General features: G+C 38.0%; 2 protein-coding genes across 2 annotated transcripts in view; both read right to left on the bottom strand.

The window, feature by feature from the left end:
* pgm1 (phosphoglucomutase 1) overlaps positions 1–6256 on the bottom strand; it is a 19570-nt gene extending 13314 nt beyond the window's left edge. Inside the window, exons 1-3 of the mRNA XM_086089324.1 lie at positions 5915–6256; positions 1388–1550; positions 1112–1255 (exon numbers count right to left, since the gene is read on the bottom strand). Of these exons, the coding sequence (XP_085945450.1) occupies positions 1112–1255; positions 1388–1550; positions 5915–6160 (553 nt within the window). The 5' untranslated portion in view covers positions 6161–6256. The remainder of the gene's footprint in view (positions 1–1111; positions 1256–1387; positions 1551–5914) is intronic.
* Positions 6257–7061: 805 nt separating this feature from the next.
* Positions 7062–21649, bottom strand: efcab7 (EF-hand calcium binding domain 7). Its single transcript, XM_086089368.1, has 13 exons — positions 21306–21649; positions 20812–21023; positions 20556–20642; positions 18999–19194; positions 17277–17365; positions 14191–14329; positions 13101–13210; positions 11301–11464; positions 10928–11061; positions 10214–10362; positions 9925–10134; positions 8124–8231; positions 7062–7991 (listed from the first exon to the last, which is right to left on the bottom strand). Exons 1-13 carry the CDS (start codon positions 21433–21435, stop codon positions 7911–7913), a joined length of 1809 nt encoding a protein of 602 aa, XP_085945494.1. The 5' UTR covers positions 21436–21649; the 3' UTR covers positions 7062–7910.
* Positions 21650–22997: the final 1348 nt, after the last annotated feature.

Raw genomic sequence — 22997 nt, 5'->3', positions numbered from 1 at the left:
ACGCTCCAACCGCCTGTTTTAGCTAAAGATATTACAAAGCTTTCTCCGACAACAACAAAAAAACTCTCAAAAATATATAAGTTACTTTCGTATACAGATAAAATGTATTTACCCATCTCAAAATGGGAGACAGACTTGTCTATAGCTCCGGAATTTGACTTTTGGATTCAAGATTGTGAAAACGTTTTTAAAATGACAAAACACACAAATTTACAACTTATCCAATATAAAATAATTTATAGAACATATATTGCTCAATATATGATGAAGAAAATGGGACTCTCAGACTCCGACATTTGTCTCCAGTGTTTACAAAACACTGCAGACACTTATTTTCATGCTTTATGGTTATGCACTAAGGTTATGTATTTCTGGACTGAAGTCTTAGAAAAACGTTCCGCTATCTTAGACTGTAAGATACCTTTATCTCCAAATTTGTGTTTGCTAGGTGACCTAACAACAACTGACTTACCACGTAAACAATTTCATTCTACACTTGTAGCCCTTACTATCGCTAAAAAAAACCCAATTCTTGTTAACTGGGAAAAATAAACAAACACTGAATATCGACCAATGGTCTAACCTCCTCATAAATCACATTTTAATGGAAAAAATATCTGCCTCGAATAAAAAACAAACATCAAAATTCATACAAACATAGTCTATGTAAATAGAATCTTTTAACCAAAATCTGGTTACTTAATTCTGCTTGTTAGCAAGAGCCACCACATCGCGATAACTTATATTGCTGTTTCTGTATTTGGCAATTTATAACTAATGGTTGTGCCTAGTCGGTGCTGGAATATACTTCTTTTCTTTGATCCTTCTTCGGGTCTCCTGACAATTTCACGACTCTAGCTGGATTCTGAAGTATTCGGTTTAGGTGAACGCTGTGGGATTTTTAATAGGTTTTAGGTGATTTATGACACATGCACATACGAAAAAAAGCAAAAAAAAAGCAATGATGATGATGTCGAATCGGTAAGATTACCGAATGAACAATACTGAGCTCTCTCAGAAAAAAATAAAATAATAATATGCAGGATAAGTATCAAAAAAATAAAATAAATCACCACACATTTGTTGCACAAACTATAAAGGAAAAAACTACCTGTGAAAGGCTTGAAACCCTCCACATCAAAGGTCTGCTTGCCAATCTTTGACAGATCTACTTTGAGCTCTGGGCAGATGTGATACTCCTGTAGGCCTTTGCTGATCTCAAAGATTTTGTTTGTAATGCCCTCTGGAGCAGGACCTGCAGACCGTGGAAGAGAAAGAAAATTGTAACAACTCTGGACTAATTGCAAACAATAAGCATTCAATTAATAGCACATTTTCCAGAGTATACAGGGTACAGAGGCCAAAGTTGTGCTAGTTTTTCATTCACCTCCACTGGAGATGTTGTACTTGATACCAAAGTCTCCATTGGGGCCCCCCGGGTTGTGGCTGGCAGTGAGGATGATTCCGCCCACTGCCTTCATCTTGCGGATCACACAGGACACGGCCGGGGTGGACATGATGCCATCCTGACCGATCACCAGGTGACCAATCTGCAAGAAGAGGCACAAATACGAATATAAAAAAGTCTGACATTGTTTTTAGGGATTTGAAGATGCTCAGATCTTATGTACAAGGTATAGTTCACTATCAGAAGTACTGCACTCATTTAACAACATATGTACAATGTAAAGCATTGCATCACACTAGGCGGTGTTGCTAATATTTTGGTGAACAATACATATACCGCTGTTAAGTATTTTCTATGAAAATCGGGGGTTGGCCGCCATAAAATTCATACATAAATACAGTAATTTCTGGACTACAAGCCGCTACTTTTTTTCACTTGCATTCGACCCTGCGGCTAATACAAAGGTCCGGCTTATCCATTCGATCACACAGGGGCGCACTATCAAGGAAGCGCAAGAGCGCCAGGCAGAGCAAAACAAACCAAAGTGAGCCCAAATACTAAGGGTGTTATAAAAAATTTATTCGGCAAAATATCGGGATATTACAGCGCGCAATTCTCAAATCATTCGATATGTGGCCGAAACGGTTTTTAAACATCAATTTTTTTATGGGAATATTCAACTAAACGTCTTACTTAGGGTTAGGATTCACACATTAAGCATGAAAGAATGATATATTAATGGAACATTAGGACTTAATATTTGATTTCAGTGCTGTTCAAACATGAAACAGACTGCAACCTGTTTGTTAAATGCAATGGTTCAGTAATAAACCTGAATTTTCAGATAAATAAATTTTCATACAAATCTTACAAGTTTACTGATTAGTATTTTCTAAATTTGAGTAAAAAAAAAATCAAAAAAATCGCAATAATCAATTTATAAATTTGCATCGAGATTAATCGGTATCGAATCGAATCGTGACCTATGAATCGTGATACGAATCGAATCGCCAGGTACTAGGCAATTCACACCCCTACCAAATACAGTAAGAGACAGAACGAGAGCGAGACAATTTGCGCCCTCATTACAGAAAAGAAAGTAGTGGGAACCCGGTGCGGCAACATTAAATCACTTGCGGCTTACAGTCGGGTGCGGCTTATATGTGTAACAAACTCGAGTATTCCCCAAATTTAGCTAGCGCGGCATATAGTCAGGTGCGCCTTATAGTCCAGAAATTTGTGTAAATATAAACCCAATTTCCGATAAAGTTGTGTGTAAAAATAAATTTAAAAAAAGTACAATGATTTACAAATCCTTTTCAACCTACTAATTGTATAGATTACGAAGACAACATACAGGTTTTTTCCTGGCTCAAATTGAGGCAGAGGTGGTATCATCCTGACTATGATGGGTGACTACCAATATCTGGTATTGGTATAGGTGCCAATACCAGTCTTATTTTAAGGTATCGGTACTCACGGCGGTGACGATACCATTATTGGCTGCCCTCCTGCGGCCCTTTTACGATTAGGGACAAGAAATTAGAAATTATATGAATACAAAGTTGCCATTAACATCATGCAATTTTAAGGAAAAATAATATATTGGGATATATAGGTCTTTCTTTAAAATCATCTGTCATTTATGGGTGGGGAATTGTATTTACTAGTGGTATCGGTATTTGGTATCAGTAGCGGTGACTACTCAAGAGTTACGTATCGGTCGAGAAAAAAGTGGTATCGAACATCCCTAACCCTGACCATGCGCCATGACGTGCATGTATTCTATAAATTCAACTGACTCGCTTTCATTTTTTGCAGGCAACCTATAATAATTCCACATTTCAATAATAAGAATAATAGTTCTAATAAGAATATGACTATTATCATGTTAAAGCATTCATTCATTATGCGTCACTCAGGCGGGAGGTGGCGAGCAAATAAGGTGGAGGTGGCCGCCTCTGAATTTTGTTCGCAGGAAAAATCCTGTATAAACTGATGCGCATGATTGTTTCTTTTGCAAATGTGTTCTAATTTTGAATTGATGTCAGCAGCAATTTCTAAAAAAAATAAAAATAAATCTGGGTTAATTGGAAACAGGTGGGGGTAAAAGCTGAATATCTCACACAGTTGTTATATTAAATCTCATTTGATTCTGCAGGTGTACCAGACACATGTGTAACGTGAGTGCATATCTAACTGATTGTACAGTGTGGTAAGCTACAAGGGAGAGTTTTTCACCAAGAAATTGTAGCTTTAAGGATTAAAATTAATGATAGACTTGAAAGGGACAATAAACTTAAAAATAGCTTGCTGCTTGCTCTGTAAACAATTCTTTTTTCTTTTCTTTTTTTGTGGAGAGTAAAGACACTTGAAAATCACAAATTTATCTGTGTGAATATTTTTTAGACCAATCTCTCCCCATACCTCGTCACATTTTACTGCATCTTCACAAAAGCACTACAAAAACTCTGTCTATTCAAAACAGAAAGATTTACTTGAGGCAACACTGATGCAATTTCCCTACACCGTTGTTTCTTAACAAGCCACTGTTGCCACAATGAAGCTTAGGGCCATCATCTTTGTCCAAATTCGGCCATTTGTGATCGCAGATCATATTACTTTATATTGTATACATTCATCCAATTCCTATACAGCGTGTCAGTGCAAGCTACTTGAAAAAAATGTGGTGAGGTAAACTACTGCACATGAAGCTTCAGTACAGTAAAGCTATTCACCATACATTTTTTTATCAAGCTAAGGTACAGTAAAATGACCAAACTATCAAAACTGTTTCACTTGGGTAACACCTCTTTCAAAGAAACCTAAGTTTTATTAACATAAATTAACAGTGTTTACTAATCAGATAGTTGTAGATGTGGTCATTTTTCATCTATGTGTGCCCTGTGATTGGCTGGCGTCCAGTTCAGGGTGAGATGGAAGCCATAATAATGGCCTGTACTGACAAGTTTGAGAACCCTTTGTTAGAGAATGGAAAATATGATTTATCTCATTCTGTAAGAACCCACACCCATGGAATTTGCAATTTAAAAAAATAGGCCCTGGGTAACAGATTCTGATTAACTGTTAGTCATACTTATTTTTTGTGCTTTTCTGAAAAGGAATACAAGACCCTGGCGTACAGTTAGATTGTGAGATGTTTGAATTGTGTCACAGTTATTTTTATGATGGCAACTTTGTCTTTGTGTCGTATCTTTGCCACTAAATCCAAAATTTCTGCTGTCAGATTTTTAGCCCTAATCTTAGTACATCTAAGGAGACGTAAAGTAAAAGTAAAAAAAGTAAAATTTCTAACATACAGTAGCTGACATGAACTGATTAGTGTTATACAGAAAACCAACACAAGTCAGTCTACTAGTCTTATCCTCTCGCTTTGGACCTCCAACCTTGTGGACAAACAAACAATCAAGTGATCAATAATTATCTATAGGATCATGTAAACCAGTGATTCCCAACCAGTGTACCGGGGCACATAGTGCGCTCAAATTTCATTTCATTGGCTATAACTTTTTTATATAATAAATAATGCTTCTTTGTTCATCTATCTATATAGGCCAGTGATGTATAGTGATAAACAGAACACATAAATGATGTACGATTATATTGCCATATAACGTATAAACTGTAATTGACATGTGTATCCACTTTTTGTGGCATTTTTTTGGTGGTGTGCCGAGCTTTTTAAGCTGTACGAATAATCAATATTATTAGCATTATTGAAATTGAGGCCCCAAAAGTCTCATTTTGCTTAGGGCCTGTTGGAGGTTAGGGCCAGCCGTGCATTTTCTGATCTGCACTGGTTACAGCCCACATCCCCGCTCTAGTATAGTAGTCCATATAAGTGGCAAGAACCGTGACATGCGGCACGTCCCCCACTGTCACGCCCCCTACTGACAAACAAGTGTCTTAGCATCTGCATTGTGGCCAAGAAGTCGAAGAAGCACGATCTTACCACACACGCCTTTCGTTATTATGAACCACACCTAAACTTGTTTACACTCGCTTCTGCAGCATCCTCAAAATCAAATCGAATGGTCTCGTTTTGTCACGAATGCTAAAGGTAACTAATTTCACTGCGTAAAGGTTAAGGCCCAAGCCAGGCTGATGATTGGCTGACTTGAGCTGGCTATGTAAACCACTTGCTATCTGAGCGAGAAGTTAACCATATTCACACATGCTTGCAAGATATTAACCCAATTTGAAAGCCTGGCAAGTCATGTTGCGTAGTACAGCAGCAATAGAAAGTAACGCTAGCTGACAGGTTGATTCGCACAAACCAAGCTGCAATGCATTGCTTGCGTGGTTAAATGCAGCTGCCAGCTGTTTGCAAAAAAAATATGTTGATGGAAAACTTTACAATGACGTGTAAAAGTTCCGACATTTACATATTTCTTTCTAATTCAAATGAGACTTGACTGTTAACCCGGGTTGCTAGCTGGAGGCGAACATTAGCTCGTCCGTGCGGTTTGTTATTCTCCTTCTGACCCCGTTCGCGGCTGCAATCTGCACGATGAGCTGAATGGCGTCTTTCATGAAGAACCTGCCGTCGCCCCCCACCACCAGAGTGGCTGCCTGGCGCTCAGCTGGTTCGATGACAGAGATAATGCTCTTGATGAAGTTCTCCGCATAGTGCTGGTTCTGCTGGAACACTGTCACCCTCTTCCTCAGGCCGCTGGTTCCGGGTTTCTGGTCCGTATACGGCTTGGTCTTCACCTCCGTTATTTTCACCATTTTGACAAGCCCACCCGGGAGAGCACCTTCAATGGTCCTGTGTGATCCGCTGTCTAGGGGGATGGGAGACCCTGCAGTGGCATGGGAGGCGGGTTCCACACGTTCACGTTGGACAACACCCCCTTCCTCGGTTTAAAGGGCAAGGAATGAGAGATCTGGCTTTCCAGGTTGAATACTGCCTGACATTAAAGATTTTCACATTCGCGTGTTTTATGTATGTATATTAACTAACCAATGTAATAATAATAATAATAATACAAAAACTGTATTTTTATCATTTACACTAAATAATTTAATGAGACAAATTAATTGAAATTTAATACACATGAATAAATACTCTTAATTAAACAATTTTAGTTGGAACATTTGCAAAGTAATGCAACTAATATTACAGGACTCTTGATCAGGTAGTACTTTTATGACACGATTTGTTGCAAGTACAACCTTCATGCCAATGCAATTAATTCTAGCTTAAACAAAAACGATTGTGTGAATGCTGGTAAAGACAAGCATTTACACCATTACTACTACTAGTGTATGTCAGTCTATTTTTAATGCTAAGTATTCATAAAAAGAAAAGAAAATGCCACTGGATTTTGATAGCAATGAAAGAACAATGTTTTAAGGTAATTCTGCACATTTGTAACCTTACATAACCTTTCCTTAAGGACATATAGCTATGATATACATTGATATTGTGTGATATAGTGATCAGTTATAGTCACAAGTATATTTCCTCATTTGGCATTTACAATCTGCAAGAGCACAATGAAAGTGGAAACTACAATTCCGGGTTGTAAAGCGGGTCAAGTAAATGAATATGTAGCACATAAACAAACAAAAAATGACTAAGTTATCCTAAATAGAAAGTAAATAGGAATATGTTTACTCGTTTTTTCAGGTTTATAAATATTATTAATTGTGTAAATGTTGTAAGCCGTTCCAAAATATATCCTAAACCACTCTGTACTGTGAGTGGATGGAATGTTGAGAAATAGGCCTGAGACCATTACGGTTTGCCTGTTGCATCATTGTGTGTTTGTTCATCATAAATAGAGCAATGTTGGACATCAGTCCTGTTATATCACTTGTCTGCAGAGTGTGATACATGAAATAAGTTTGACCTCTCATCTTTATGAAAATTAAAAATCAAGACTAAATAGAAGTGTGGTGTTATTTTATCAACAAATGACAAACATTCTATTTGTGATTTGATTATTTTCAAAGAAGAAAACAGATCAGTCAAAAACATAAAAAAAATATGAAGCATGGATTACAGTATTTACAGCAACACATCATATGGACTAACATCTCAGGTGGTAAACCAAGTCTGTTGGAAAAGGAAAAGCAGACAGTGGCATAAAATGCATCTCATATGCCAAATGGCATTTAGTTAGCTAGCTCTACAGTTTCAGCAAATAAAGTCAAAGGGCAAAGAACGGTCTGTGAGATATAAATAGAAGGTCAACACTCAGCTGAAAAGGGCAAGTAAAGTTCAAATGGTGCAATATATATAGTATCCCCAAAGAAAGCAACTGCATAATCAGAAAGGAATGGTGACAACTATATACAGCAGTTATACTCTGTTGTCAATTTTAAAAGGCACCAGACATAGCAACCTACAGTATAAGGCTCTAAATACAAGATTCCTCACAGTAAGCATCATATTTAACACAGCCTATTCATTTTTTTGCAATCATCTTAAGTGTTTCAACAAACTCTTGGGTGTCACAAGCATAGAAGAGCAGCTCTATTTCGAGGGCAGTATAGTTTCCACACAGTTGTAGGTCCAGTCCCGTTTTTCACTGACGGGCAGACAATGTTGACACACCTAGTGGACAGCACATTGTCAACATCCAGTAGACATCCAAACCCACCACCAACCTCAGAATTCTTAAAGTGATTTTTAGTTGTGTGTGATTCATCTCTGATGAGGTAATAATCAGAATAGAAAATGTCCTACCATCTTAGTTCTGGCTGGCACCTCAACAGCAAACACATTCAGGCCTCGACTGCTGCAGCAGTTGCTGTTATGCTTGTTGTTGACACGAACTGTCACTTTCTGGTTGGACTGCAGAAACAACAACAACAAAAACTCCCATCACTTGATGACAATTGACAATTTTATCATGCAAAACAAAACCCCAGATGAATAATGCATAAATATATTTTAATAGTTTGTTGTTAGTCACTAATGGTGTAGTAGTGGCCACATTAGGGTGTGCTGTGGTCGGCCACAATTCCGCCAACGGCCCAGTCCCACTGGAGGACAATTATTCCATTTCCATGGTGACGACCGGCGACCTCGAGTCCACGCAGCAAGCACTGTGAGGGGGACTGAGCAGTGTGAATGAAGCCATTCCCTAGCTGCTTTTCAATGTACGCTATACTACCCAGATTTAAAAAAAAAATTAATCACCTGTACTCCTCCATGGTGATGCCGCATAAACTCGCAGCTGCAAGAGGGTACTGACCAATGTGGGTGTATTTGGTTGTGTGTTCTTTGAATTTTTTTTGCAAACCCCATAAAATGATTTCAAAGATTAGACAAGAAAAAAAACCTAAAGCATGGCACATTTATATGGAGCAAATGAATAATGCATTATAAAAAAAATAATATTCTTGATTTTGTTGTTGTTGATTTCAAATGTCTGCTCCACACTTCAGCCCATTTATCAGTAGTATAGTGAAAGTGAGAGTGAATATTTACTTTGCAAGCCAACTTCCGCCAGTAAAAGTTTAGGTTAGGGGCCACTGAGCTCCTAGGAAAAGGAAGTGAAGCCCTGCCTCTGCTGTCCATTAGAATTAACAATAAATATACATTTTAAGAAGGGTAATTCCCTGTACTGGCTGTAGTAGAAATACTCTAAAGCCTCGTTTCCACCGTCGGTATCTACTCTACTCTACTCTACTCTACTCTGCAAAAGCCCCGTTTCCACCAACAAATCTACCTGGCTCTACTCTACTCTACTCGTGGTTCTAAAAAAAGTAGCCCAGTTCCAAAACGTGATGTAATTATTTTGGAGGCCAATGATTGGTTCGAGACACGTCGTCATCAATGTGCAGCTGCGCAAACCACCACCCCGGGAAAATCACCATTGGGATAAATCCGTTGGGGTGCCTGGTGGGCCTGCCGTGCCCCATTCTGCTGCGTTGGGCTTGGGGCGCGGGCCGTGTTGGGGTGGGGGGCGCTCCTAGGTTTGCTCTCCGGCCGGTGGCCCTGGGGTTGTGCCTTGGCGCTGCCGCGGCCTGGGGGGCCCTGGGGGGTTGTGCTTGCTCTGTCCTGGGGGTCAACGGCTCCCCTCTTTGGTGGAGGTTTTCGTGCATGCAAAATCCACCACACCGGCATCTACCGAAATTCAAACACAATCTGCTTCTTCCTCTGGTCGTTAAATCAGTGGAGGCTGATGTCTGTGGATCTCACTCTGCTTCATCTATCCTTCCTTCCTTTCCTCAGTCTTCCTTTGGTCTCTTGAGGTCTCCCTAATTTGTTGGAATTTAGATGTTTCTGGGGTTGGTGAAAGTTTCTGGTTGGTAGCCCGGTGGGTAGTAGGTGATGTCTGGTCGGTGCTGGATTTCACCTTTCTTTTTTTCTTTGATCCTTCCTCGGGTCTCCTGACAATTTCACGACGAGCTGGATTCTGAAGTATTCGGTTTAGGTGAACGGTATGGGATTTTTAATAGGTTTTAGGTGATTTAATGAGAACACACTCACACGCACGCACATATGCACACACACATACCCGCAAATATTTGTCGTCTACCTTGTTGATGATGAGGGAGGATATCCTGTGTTCTCCCCTGTAGGTGTGGATGAGCACATTGTCCTGTCCTTTTAGTTGTGTGACTCCTCCCTCTAAAGTGATCGATTTCTGCACGGCCTGGTTCAGAATCTTGGACCCAGATTCCAGTCTGAGAGGCTGAATCGATGGCTGTGTGCTCTCACAGTGTATGTCTATCTGGAATGGGCAAGCCTGATGACATAGGATTTCCTTTTAGGAAAGAGAAGCCTGCAAATGTCATTCATGTAATTTTTTTTAAATGAGTAAGAACCTCGACTAGCTCCAGCATACGGTTGTAGCCCACGGTTTCGACGAGGGTCCACAGGTCATCAGCGTCTCCATCCTTTTCTGTTGCCACCATCAGATTGAGCTCCATGAAGCCCTGTTTTGTCAGCTGGTTCTCTCTCATGTCAAAATTCTCTGTGGACATAAAATAGAGAGAGTTTAGAGAGAGTATTCACACTATTACTGTGCAACAATTTGCAACTTAACCATACAAACTGTTAATCTGCAGAGAAATATGACATTCTTAAAGACTTCACTTGCATATTTGCAGTTAATTTGTTAATTTGGCAAAGATTATTCTGAGTCTGAGATTAAAAATGCAACATTAAGATGGAAAATCATTATCTTGCCTCTGAATCTGAATAAAAAAGCAGGGTGAGTTATTTTTTTTAGCATAAGTCAAATGTGTGGTTATAAAATACATTATTTGACTTTCAGTGTTACTTATTATTATTGAAGATCAAACGAATGATTTCTTTGATGCCGTGTGAACATGAGTGTCAAAGTGTGATTTTTTTGTTTGTTAATGCAGTCTGGTGGGCATATTTGCTGTGATGTTTTTCATCATGGGAATATGGTTTGTCAGTGCAACATCTAAAGGAAGTTCAATTTATCAGACTCTTCCCCATATATACTTGACACAATATACAAATATACCCTTAGATGAACATTATGGATGAGTGCATTTAACTAGTTGTACCTTTGCAGATGGCCCACATCCCCATCTTGCACTCCTCTCCGCTGATCATCAGCTCCAAAAAGTTGTATTCCTCAAGACTGAGCAAACCATTCCCATCCAGGTCTATCATGTCAAAGATCTCCGATAGTGCCTCCCTGTGGCACATTATGGCATTACTGCACTACTGATGCTGTATTTTTGAAATAATTTGCAGAGGCAGCATTGAAGCAGTCAAACAACAAAAAACAACTAAGACATCAATAATTAAAATACACAAGCAATACAATTGTTTCACAAATACTAACTCCTGTATTAAACCAGATACTGTTACTCATTTATATGGGGTCTGAATACTTGAAGTTCACAATCTTAATAAACAAGCAAACACACTTACCGAAAATCACTGGTGAGGTCGAGTTCTCCACTGTCTGTCTTGTAGACAAGTTTTATGGATTTTTTAGAGACATTCTTTCTGCTCCTTTTCTTTAATCTGCAGCCACTGGAGAAAGGCAGTAGGTAGTACGTCCCAGCTTTCAGTTCACCTCTCCAAATGTACTTCTGTAAATCACATTTTTACATGCCACACAATGAAATGGGCTGACAAAGACTGATACTGCTATATTGTATTTAACGGAAATTGTCACATTCTAAAGGATCCCAGTTTGTATCCAGGCTTGGACCATTCTGCGTGGCGTTTGTAGCTTCTACAGGTACTTTTTCTCAAGACATTCTGGATTCCTTTTAATTCCAAACATATGCTTAAATGAACACTCAATAGTGTGAATAGTTGTCTATTTGTATTTGATAGGACTTTTGGTTTGGACTGAGCCCGTTACGAGTTAGAGAATCTCACAAACTGCAGAATTGCACAAGGCGGTCCCTTTATGCTATGTTCTGCTTGATTTTTGTTGTTAATAATAATAATAATAATAATAAATAAATAAAAACAGGGCGGCACAGTGGCTGACTTGTTAGCACGTCCGCCTCCCTGTGCAGAGGACGTGAGATCGAGTCCGGGCTTCGGTCTTCCTGGGATAGGCTCCAGCACCCCCCGCGAGCCTTGTGAGGACAAGCGGTTAAGAAAATGGATGGATGGATAAAAAAAAAACTCGGCAAACGTCCCAGGGGAGGTGTGGGACATTGAATCAAAGTTGACCATGTTCCGCCTCCAGTAATGAGATGGCCTTATGGAGCTGTGGCCTTAAAGTGGTCTAGTGATGGACAAATGAAGCTTCATGAAGCACTTGTGATATTTTTTTACTCCTCTATGGTGCTCTTGGTTTAAAGATAAATAATTTCCATTGCACTAGCATATTTAAACCATGAGTGTCATCTAGAGGAGTCAACAAATATCGCAAGTGCTTCAAGAAGCCTCATTTACTAGGTCGGTGCCTGTTGTGGCAGCAATCGCTGAACCTGTTGGCAGACACCGGCAGTGAGGGATGTCAACAGGCTTAAGAAGGAGTCTTATCTTATCTACTTCAGAAGGATTTGATTGATATCGGCTGGCCAAGCAGACCGCAGCCTTGGCGGTCGCCGAGGCATATGGAGGAGTACAGTGTGGCCATTGAAAAAGACTTCCAGGTGCTGCTGACCTTGACTCAGGACGTTTCAAATTGGTGGGGAGACTACTTTGAAGACCAACACGCCTTCCCATGAGGAAGTAGGATAAATTAAAGTGAATTATTACGAAGATGTTTTCAAGATTAGAATGCATGAGGGTGAATCAAAAATTTCCTGCACGTTGCTCTACAGCACACACACTTTTGTTTTTGGCTAGGTCACATAATCACGATCAGCAGATCTACTTGTTCGATTGATTTTTACACATGTTGGTTTCATCTGATAAAAATGGCCGCTCCTAGCACATTTTAACATGCACATTACCATCGATGAGTTAGCACACTGCAAATTAGTCATGGCTTGAAAACCTTTCCTTTAAAATGAAGCAGTGCACAAAGTGGTGGATAAATGGTTGTATGACCAGGCATCTCAGAAGGAATTCACAACTTAGTAAACCACTTGAACAAGCGCATCGAAAAGGATGTGGACTAAGTAGAAAAATTATGTATTTCTTTTACTCTTGTGTTAGTGCAGACAATTGTTGACTTTTTTCTTCAAAACACAGAGGCTGCAATAAGTACGGAATGATTTTAATTTTACGTGAATATGAAATGCCCCAATGTCAACCTACTTCTTTGTCCTTTGCACTAGTGAAACACATGAGTGTTGACTCTTCTTCAGTATCACCAGCTAACATCACAAAAAGTGTGGTGTCCACGTTCATCCAGGGGGAAGGCTTGTCTTAACAACAAAGCAGAAGAGATAGAAATGAGAACACTATTTAGAGAAAAAATAAATTCATTAGAAGCTAAAGAATATATCTTAACCAGGGGTGCCAATAATTATGGAGGGCAGTGTACAGTTACAGCGAAATTTGGTTAATGAAGCGACCACCCTTGTTTCTTCGGTTTCCTGTTCATTTTAAATGCCTAGCAAAACTAAAGGTACATTTGTTGGGACCAAGATGTCAATGAAAACAAAAATGGCTCATTAGAGTTGAATTTAAGAGCTGATCGAGACATTTTCCAAAGGAAAGAAGAAAACTTGATAATGACCAAAATTATTTCTTAAAGCGCAACTTAACCCCCTACCAGAATTTTGCTCCACCCCTCACTAATATTTGAAAATGGCGCTCAAATGGGGCATTGCCTGGAGGACCGTTGAGGCTTGTATACGGTACACCACAGTGGCAGAGCAACTATGTCAGATTCACAAAGTGACGCGTTCATCCAGAGGACAAACAGCCAAAATTGTGTTTACCCCAGTGTTTAACCTGAAGATGGCGCCACACAGACGTTTTTTACCCCAGATTCAAGCTTTCAATAAACATGCACTCAAATGCTTAGATAATGACCAGGAAATGCAGCCAGTATTATTAGAAACCCGTTTATACAGTTTATCATCTTAAAAAAGTTGATTTGGGATTGAATTGCACTTAAAATTCTTACATACTATAAATAACAATGGCCTTGTACTGCCACAAACGGTGCTTTTTTAGCATTTTATGTTTTCATTTGTGTCAGTTAGTAATTTTATACACTTTTAGACACACTAGACATTAAAATGAGCAAGAAACTTGAGTCAGGGAATTTTCTGTGGTTAAAAAGTAGAAAGTCCACATATGAATGTAATGGGAGATGGTTTATAAGTTAATACTGCACCATATGTAGTCCATTGACATGGTAAGGCACGTATTATGACTAATGAAACAGCATTCGTACCAGCTCTTTGGTTGATGCTAATAGGCTGGATGCTTAAGTTAACACTGGAAGTCTCTGGCAGGTGCAGCTGGTACTGAATTGAGCTGATGGTTCCATCCTCCTCCAGGAAGAAACATCCCCTCGTGCAACTGTGATGCCACTGTTGGGACAATCAAGCAAAGTATTAATTGAAACAATTTGGCTAATTTGTTTCATTGAATAAAGATAATTAGCAACATCTTATTATGTGTAGTTATATGTTGATGTAGGAGAATACATTTGTACAATAAGTACATTACATTCATTAGAAACATACATTTTGTCCATTCCGGCTGTAACTGCGTGTATACCATTAGAAGGTTGATGCAATAAATACATTACATTAACAAATGTGGAAGACAAATGTTCATATAGAGTAATTATTGTGTTGTGGAATCAGAGAGTCTGCATAATTCTCTGCATACACCATTTCTGGGATGGGCAACTTTATATGGTGGAGGGGGCCACCCCAAGACCATAGACTTGTATGACCAAAACATTTTATATATGGACAATATATGTGCATATTTGCGAATATATTTCATTTTTCATACTACATTTCTTAATGCATGTATAAAATATCCCCTATCCTAACCTATCAACAAAAGTGTTTGATGCAAACAATAAAAATACCACATCCTGCGATTTTGTTTCCAATGCAAAAAGCTTTCTTGGATAAAAATAAAATAAAATAAAAAAGGACGGCACAAAACTGTTGAACAGCAAACCAAAATTGAGTGCAAGAACTCACTCTGTGCATTTTTTCCCCACAAAGCTCAACTCTCTCAATTTTTTTAATATTATTGAGGTATTAAGTTTGTCCTGCATATTATTCCAAATGCACAAAAGGTAATTATTAGGCATACTCATGTTGTGTAGATCCGGTGTAAGTGCAAGTAAGCCATTGCTCCGAGCTAGTGGTGATTGATGATATTAAAACTTAAAACTACACTTAATGCATATTCACAGTTTGGCCCCCGCAAATTTGATTACTTGTTGATTTTTCTTTCTTTTTGTTGTTGTTGTTTGCTTTTTGAAGCATTTTTTGGTAAAAAAAAAAAAAAGGGAGCCACTCAGAGTGTGTACGCCACCAAGAACTAAAGGAGGAAGAAAATAGAGTTGCTACCTGGAGGGTAGCTTTGAACAGAATATTTCCTTTAATAAATGAAATCACCATTTAAAAATGGTATGTTTACTTGGGTTATCTTTGTGAGATATTTATATTTGTTTGGTGATCTTAAAACAATAACACGGGAGGAAAAATAACTTGAGAAGAGTGTGAATAGTTTTTCATATCTCTATATAACAGCTTCCACTCTTCAAGTAAGATGCGGCTCTGTGAGGTCTAAGGCAACTCATTGTGGACAAAATGGAGATCATATATCTTCTGTTCTAGTTCATCCCAAAGGTGTTTGATTTATTCAAGCATTCCTTCATTGACAATGCTCTTCTGTAGACAAAAGGGACTTTCCCAGACTGTTCCCAAAAAGTTGGAAGCATATGATCGCTCCAAAATTAAGAATAAGAATTAAGATTGAGGGGGAACACAGGCATCACAATTATTTCATTGACAAAGAGGTTTGTCTTAATAATTGTGCTTCAACGTGTTCTACTGCAATAAGTAAGTCTGGCAGCCTATATTGTTATATGCATGTTTATCCAGAGGAGGGCAGACATGTTACACATTTTTAGAGCTCTAAAAAGTGAGCTTACTTTGTTCAATGTACAGTCAATGTCAGTTTTTTTTGTACCATCTGTTCACTGTCCAAACAAAGAATGGCACACACATCAGTATAATATATTTGTCTTTCTGAGCATTCATGTTGAATTTCAAATAAATCACTTTTCTTCCGCAGAGAAAACATTAACTGAATGTCAAAAGACAAACAAGGATTCATAAATATCACCAAATTAGACTGTTTATTGTTTAAAGTGCCCAAGGGTCTAAAACTGAAAACAAAATGTCACCAAAGTTTAATGGTCGACAATATACAATCCGGAGGGCAATGACAGAAGGCAAACCTCAGACTAATACCAGCTACACTTTACACATGAGAGACAAAATTCATAGAAATATGATTATGTCAAATCACAACACTGTCATGGGACAGATGAAGCAATATGGTCATTACACATTTTCCCTTTGACACAAAACAAACCAGCTGAACTAAAGCCAGAAGAGTGAAAACAAACATGCAGGATAGCAACCCTTACTTACAATTGAGCTTTCATTATCCCCACTAGTGAAATTTCATGTTGCATCCTGTACATACATGCTGTAAAACATTTTCATGCAAAAATAACCAGGACAGTTTATCCAGCCATCCACAACACTGAGGAACATTTTTTTGGGGAGGCAGTGTTGTTGAGTTAGATTGTTATGCTGGTTGAAAACTAAAACTAAAAATGCTAATTCCAAAATTGCAGTCAGTTTTTTCTCCTCGCATGTCAAAATTTTCACCACAGTTTACCCCCCAGATAGGCAAAATGCCATGTAAGAAGAGCTGATTATACGACTGGACTCATCTACAGCTACGTGGCAACTTGTGTAGTCACAATTGAGACGGTGAGTGTGGTGAAAGGTGAGGGCTGCTCCCAATAGGTCAGTGCTACTCCTACTAGCATATCAGGAATTCAGTGGTGGTAGCCATATCCTTAAACATTGCGGCCATGTCTGTTTCTTTCATATTTCATTGTTTGTCAACAATAAAAACAATTTTTTATAGTACATGTCTTTATGTCAAGTATAGTGTTTTCAGATTTTTTAAGAAACAGAGATCTACAGTTCAAAAACTTGATGTGACAAGAGAAAACCTGAGATCAGTTTTGGATTCCACAGCCAAAAATGTGTTAAAAACTGCTGTCAGACCTAACTAAAAAAAAATTGTGTTCCCCGCTATCATAAGAAGATTATTACAAAATGTGCCTTTAGAAAAATAATATTGATCCATTTTTAAGGATATCATACTAGTAGGGTTTCAACTATTTTAGTTGCCTTATTTAGTCCAAGGATTGTTAGCAGCTGATGAGGTTACCTGCTAACAAACAGGCACTAATATTTTACTGACCTTGCTGGTGCTGGACATTGCAGCAACTGAGTTTGATAGAGAAGATCTTCTACTGAGTGCAGATGAAGGACGGGAAGATGGTCGGCTGTCTGAATACAAACACATCTTCTTACTCATTTGCTCCCAAAAAACGTATAAATATGTTCTATTTTAAATATTACCATGGTCCCAAAAACTTATTTATGCGTTTTTTAATGCTTGAGAATACAAAAGGCTTTGATGCAGCCTCTGAACTGAAGAGAAAGCTTAAAGCAATGGTAGTTATTACAAAAACGGTCAGCAGGTGGCAGTAGAGTATAAGAGACAAACCAAGGCCATGTTGCAACAAGCTCTTTTCCCCAGTGTTTTCAACAGGTTTCTGAATAATGATACAACTTAGCTACATTCTAATGTAATTGCTGCAAAACTGAAACAGATAGAAATGTACTTTTTTTCCTGATGAGAGAAGAGACTCATCTTTGTTTTGGTAGGTTCCATGTTTTTATAGCAATAGGACACAATATTCTATGGGCCTTGCAAAATCAGTCAAAATCCAGTAAAACAGCCAGCGGAGCAAAGAGGGTTGCTTCAGTGAAAATGGCTGGGAGTGAATGCGTTAAACTATGCAATTTTAACAGAGGAGAAACATGCTAATAAAGAACAAAAAAAATGAGATTCTAACATCAAATGGAAAAGGTTTGATTTTTTAATCAATGTAAGTACGCTTTCAATGTTAACCAAAAGCTTGCATGACAGCATGTTCGACTTGATGCTGTATATTATGAGAATTTAATTTAATCAATATTCCTCACTTTTTATAGATTGTTTTCCCCATAGAGGACATGATTTAACTTAACAAATCAATTTTGTGTGTGCATTTAGATAGCAATTTAACATGGATCAACCCTTTAGTCTATTTTCAAGAATTTTAAGTAAAAAGCCTAAACACACTGACAAATGTAGCTCCAAATGAGCAACCAAAACTGTTTTCAAGCTGAAAGAACAACACATTCATTCACATGTGCAACAGGGAAGCATTTGGTGTCAGCTCCTTATTAAAATGTAACAGGGATCAATCAATATGTGGGAGAGGCACAATAATGTGATAATCCTGACTACTGTGCGGGAACTCATTTATTCTTGCAGTCGCGGTTGGTCTGGGTCCTCCTCCTGACCACCTTCAAATCCCTCATCCTCTCCCCAGTGTGTAGTAGTGGGATCCTCCGAATCAATAACATGAACATAGACTGACCACTTAGATCAATCCCATCTATCTTCATATTACTTTAGCAGGGTCTCTGTCTAGGTTTCTACCATGATTCTGTACAATACTGATGGCTTTACCTCTTAGGCTTGAGTTTGTAACTGCATAATAAACCTGTAAAAACACATCTTTTTAGCCAAAGTCTGTGGCTCTCTCTGGTGTAAATGAGCGTTTGTCAATCTGCTAATGGCAGAAATGATTACACAAATCACAGTGCTTCACACTTACTTCCCTACAAACAAGCAGCTCTAATTGTGTGGCTCTCCTGATGAATGAACTGTCCTAATGAGGTGATTTGTCAAAGGGGAGTGAAAAATTGATCGATAAGAGAGCTATTAAATTCATCACAATAAGGCGGCGATGTGTATTGGGCCAGTTGGTGTGAATGGGTGTGCAATCTAAAACAAAGTAAATCAACAGACGACAAGGCCACACATTTTGAGCCTTTGATACAAACAGATTAAAAGTTATTCGACTACCTTTCCGAAGTGTGATGTCTGGATCTGACCAGGTTGTTTCTGGAGGCTGAGATGGAGTTGCTGATGTCATGGAGGGTTTTGGAGGGCTGTCTGTATGGTTGCCAAAGTTTTGTCTCTTCAGCTTGGCATCAGACTGGAGCTTCACCAAAGAGGCCGTCTGGCATTTCTCTGTAGTGGACACGAGCTGTCTACAAAACTGACAGAAATAGGAGGACAAGCACATTAACAAGTTGAGGATGGCAAGCACACAATTTGAAATTGAATTACCTTTAGATTGCTGAGTTAACCAGCACGTTGACAACTTAATGTCATGTTTTAAAATGTTTTGTGTGCTTGAAGTTGAAGCACAGATAGCAAAGAACTAAAATCATCAGTCATGAATTTTAGATTTTTTTTTTGTGTGTGTATTTTATACACCACGCGGCATGCGCACATTACATTGGTTGACAATGTAATGTGCGTCATATAACCCATTTGGACCATCTCCTAAGCGTTCATTTATGAGCATGGTATTCTGATTAAATTGCTTTCATTGGATTTATGAAAAAGTGAATGCATAAAAGACATACTCCTTCAAAGTAGCCTGTACGTATGCTGCACACAAATCACTCACAAAAATCTAGGGCTGGTTTAAAAAATAATAATAATCGATATCGAATCAATTTTCCTTTTTGAGGCTGATAATGATTCATAAAACCATGAATCGATTATTTTTTACACCTTTCTTTCCCATAAATTTATAAGAAAATTTAATTTCAAAGGCCAAGTTTTTTTGTATTTTACTGTTTACTGTATTTAACTGTTTACTCTTGACATTTACTGTTCACATGAATTTACAAGTATTTTCTTACATTTATGAAAGACCTGACTTATTGTACTTTAAGACAACACAAAATATTTTTTAATTTACGTCGTCCTTCTAGTTACACCAGAAGGACGAGCACAATGGCCATTCAATTGATGCAGTGTGACAAAAACTGTTCATTTAATTATATTCAATTATGTATTTACTGTATGTTTTATAAAGTACAATATTATGGAGTAATATTTTTACTCAATAAAACACACATTACAAAATAGTTGTTTTTTATGGATGGCTAGAACAGATTAATGGATTTCTGTTCTTTTCAGTGGGAAAAGATGATTTCCAATATAAGTGTTTTAAGTTATGACTGTGGTCACATAGCAAAGTCAACTCATATCTCAAAGCACCACTGTAAGTGTTGGATCTCACAGAGTCAATTAACATCTCAGCGCTAGTCAACATTTACTCTATTTCCTACAGAACCAAAAGAAGAACCCATATTTTTGATGCATGACAAATGTTCTTGTAAATGTATAAAATATACAATAAAACTATTGAATTATATCCCTATTGATGTCTTTTAATGTTTTTCTGAGAAAAATAATATAAAAAATAATATAAAATAATATATGACAGATTCATAAACTGCACAAATCACAATTTTATAGCTTTGGACACACAAAGGCCAGAACATGTCTTGGGAAACAGGCAGATTGAAAAGACGTATCCAGTTTCCACATATGCGCACTTACCTCTGCATAGTTAAATTTGTCATCCTGGTTGATGTCGCTTAGTGAGAAAATTGCTTTTACCTCTTCAGGTGTCATTTTATCTCCGCCCTGTAAGGTTTAAAATATTTAACTGTCAAAACATCACATTTAAATATTAAAACATTATAACACCGAAGTATTATTTTATGCACTTGGTCTGAAAGTCAAGTTTAAAAAATGTTGTTATCACAATAGATGTGCATGTCTAATACAAAAAAATTAAAATGTAGTAACTCACAGTTGTAAGCAGTTGTTGCACTTTGCTGTGAGTGATGTAGCCATCTCCATTTGCATCCAGAGTTTGGAAAATTCCCATAAGCTCGTTGTTATCACTTTTCCACTCCCTTTTCAGTATGTCACAGAAATCATCAAAGTTCATGTGTGTTGTTCCTGGGTTCCAGTATTTATCAAGAGTGGCTTGAGAGGGATTTCTACCAGCTAACTGGAGAACTAGGAAAAAAATGATGAAAGTACATGAAGAAACCTTTCCAACATAAGTAGACATCAAGTTTGAGAAAATAGTCACTTAAACATCTAAAATTATTTGAGTCCATTTAACTTTGTATTTTATCATTGACATTGTGAAGCATGACTATCCAATTGATTTATAGGTTTAAGACTTGGAAATTGAAAATATAGGAAGTAGACAATTAGTCCCTGCATGGTGTGATCCTGATTTTGAGAAAAGGCTATGTTATTGAAAAGGGTTGCGAATATTTTGAAAAGCCATACCTCGACATAACTCCTGCTTCGAGGAGATATTTGCCAGACTAGATCTGAACACACTGAGGAAGGCGGCTCTGCACTGCATGTAGAAAGTCTCCTCCTCATCGGGAGCCTCCGGTGAGACCAGGTAAGACATCTTCAGAATGTGTTCATAAGATGATCTTGATATTTAGCAAGTGGTTAATATTCGCCCCCTCTGTCCCAGAACGACACATTCAAACTACATTGTTTGTAGATGTATATATTCATAAACAAGCGGACTCGTTAATATTAAATTAGGTTCTGGAGCAACCTAGAAAATAACACCGTTGACTGTCTGCCTGTTGCTAAGTCAACAACGACGAGTTTGGTGTTCACCTCTAAACCACACGGAAGAAACAAACGTCAATGTACGGAACTACACTGTACAAGCTAGATTGTCCTCTTTTGCATCTCCCAAAATAAAATGAAATCAAACTTAAACACGTGGTATGTGACGTTACATGTACATAGTCTGTTTTTTAATCATTATTGTAACATGAACGATTAAAAAGTTTAGTTTTCCCTCGGGCTCGGGCTCTCGATGACTAGCTCGGGCTCCTTGCCTGGATTTGCAATGCACATTCCGGAGCTATAGATGGTGCTAATTTACCAAAAACAAGGATACCAATTTGCAAACAAACAACTACAAATCAACGGACAAGCAAGCGATAACTCTTCTGCGCGGAAAATACCGTAAATACTGTCAAATTAGTTAATTTAGGAACGCTATATTGGCCCAGGCCCCCAGCCTTTAAAGGAACTAGATCTAATGTTATTTGAAGGTCTATCTGTCTGTCTGTATCTATGTATCTACGTATCTATGTATCTATGTATGTACTGTAGCTGCATATTGATTCCATAACTTGGGCTGTGCTATGGACTGAAAAATGCACAAGGGATATGGCCACCAGAAACATTTATATTTATATTTGAATTTGAATCACTGAACTTGAATGATTTAATTGAAAAACAAAATTGTTATTACATACATTGAGTTTGTATTGTTTTAATTAGAATCATTGCAATGAAAAATTGTGTTAAATCATTAATTAACTACAGCTTATCACATTTTTAGGAAGCCGATGTTCACTGACCAAAACAAAGCCTGATTACCCCTAGACCTGTCAAGAAATCGCTTACAACTTGTCTGACAAAATGAAGTCAGCCATAAGATTTCAAAAAGCTGCAACAAAATGCCACAATCAGCACAGATTTTCAACAGAAGACAGGTCAGTCTAATACTTGCCCTCTTTATGAAGCCATGTTGTTGGAACACGTGCAGAATGTGGTTTGACATTGCCTTGCTGAAATAACCAGGGACGTCCCTGTAAAAGATGTTGTTTGTATATCATAGTAGCATATGTTGCTCTAAAACCTGTATGTACCTTAATGCAAAGTTTTCCACTTGGCTTTGGCTTTGCAAGGTAGAGTTTTGACTTGCGGTTGTTGATGGAGCAATGAAGTGTGTTAACTGACATGGGTTTTCTGAAGTGTTCCTAAACCTATGTGGCAATATCCTTTACAAGGATTCCACTTTTTTTATGCAGTGCCACCTGAGGAATCAAAGATCACGGGCATTAAATGTTGGTTTTTGGCCTAAACCTTAAGTGCAGATCTTTTTTCCAGATTCTATGAATATTTTGATGATATTATAGACCGAAGAGCATGACGTCCCCA

This window comes from Leptonotus elevatus, chromosome 11 (genome assembly GCF_054856555.1).
Source record: "Leptonotus elevatus isolate MCC_2025b chromosome 11, RoL_Lele_1.0, whole genome shotgun sequence".
NCBI lineage: Eukaryota > Metazoa > Chordata > Actinopteri > Syngnathiformes > Syngnathidae > Leptonotus > Leptonotus elevatus.
Note: the sequence above shows the minus strand (reverse complement) of the source record. Positions and strands in the feature narration are given on the sequence as shown.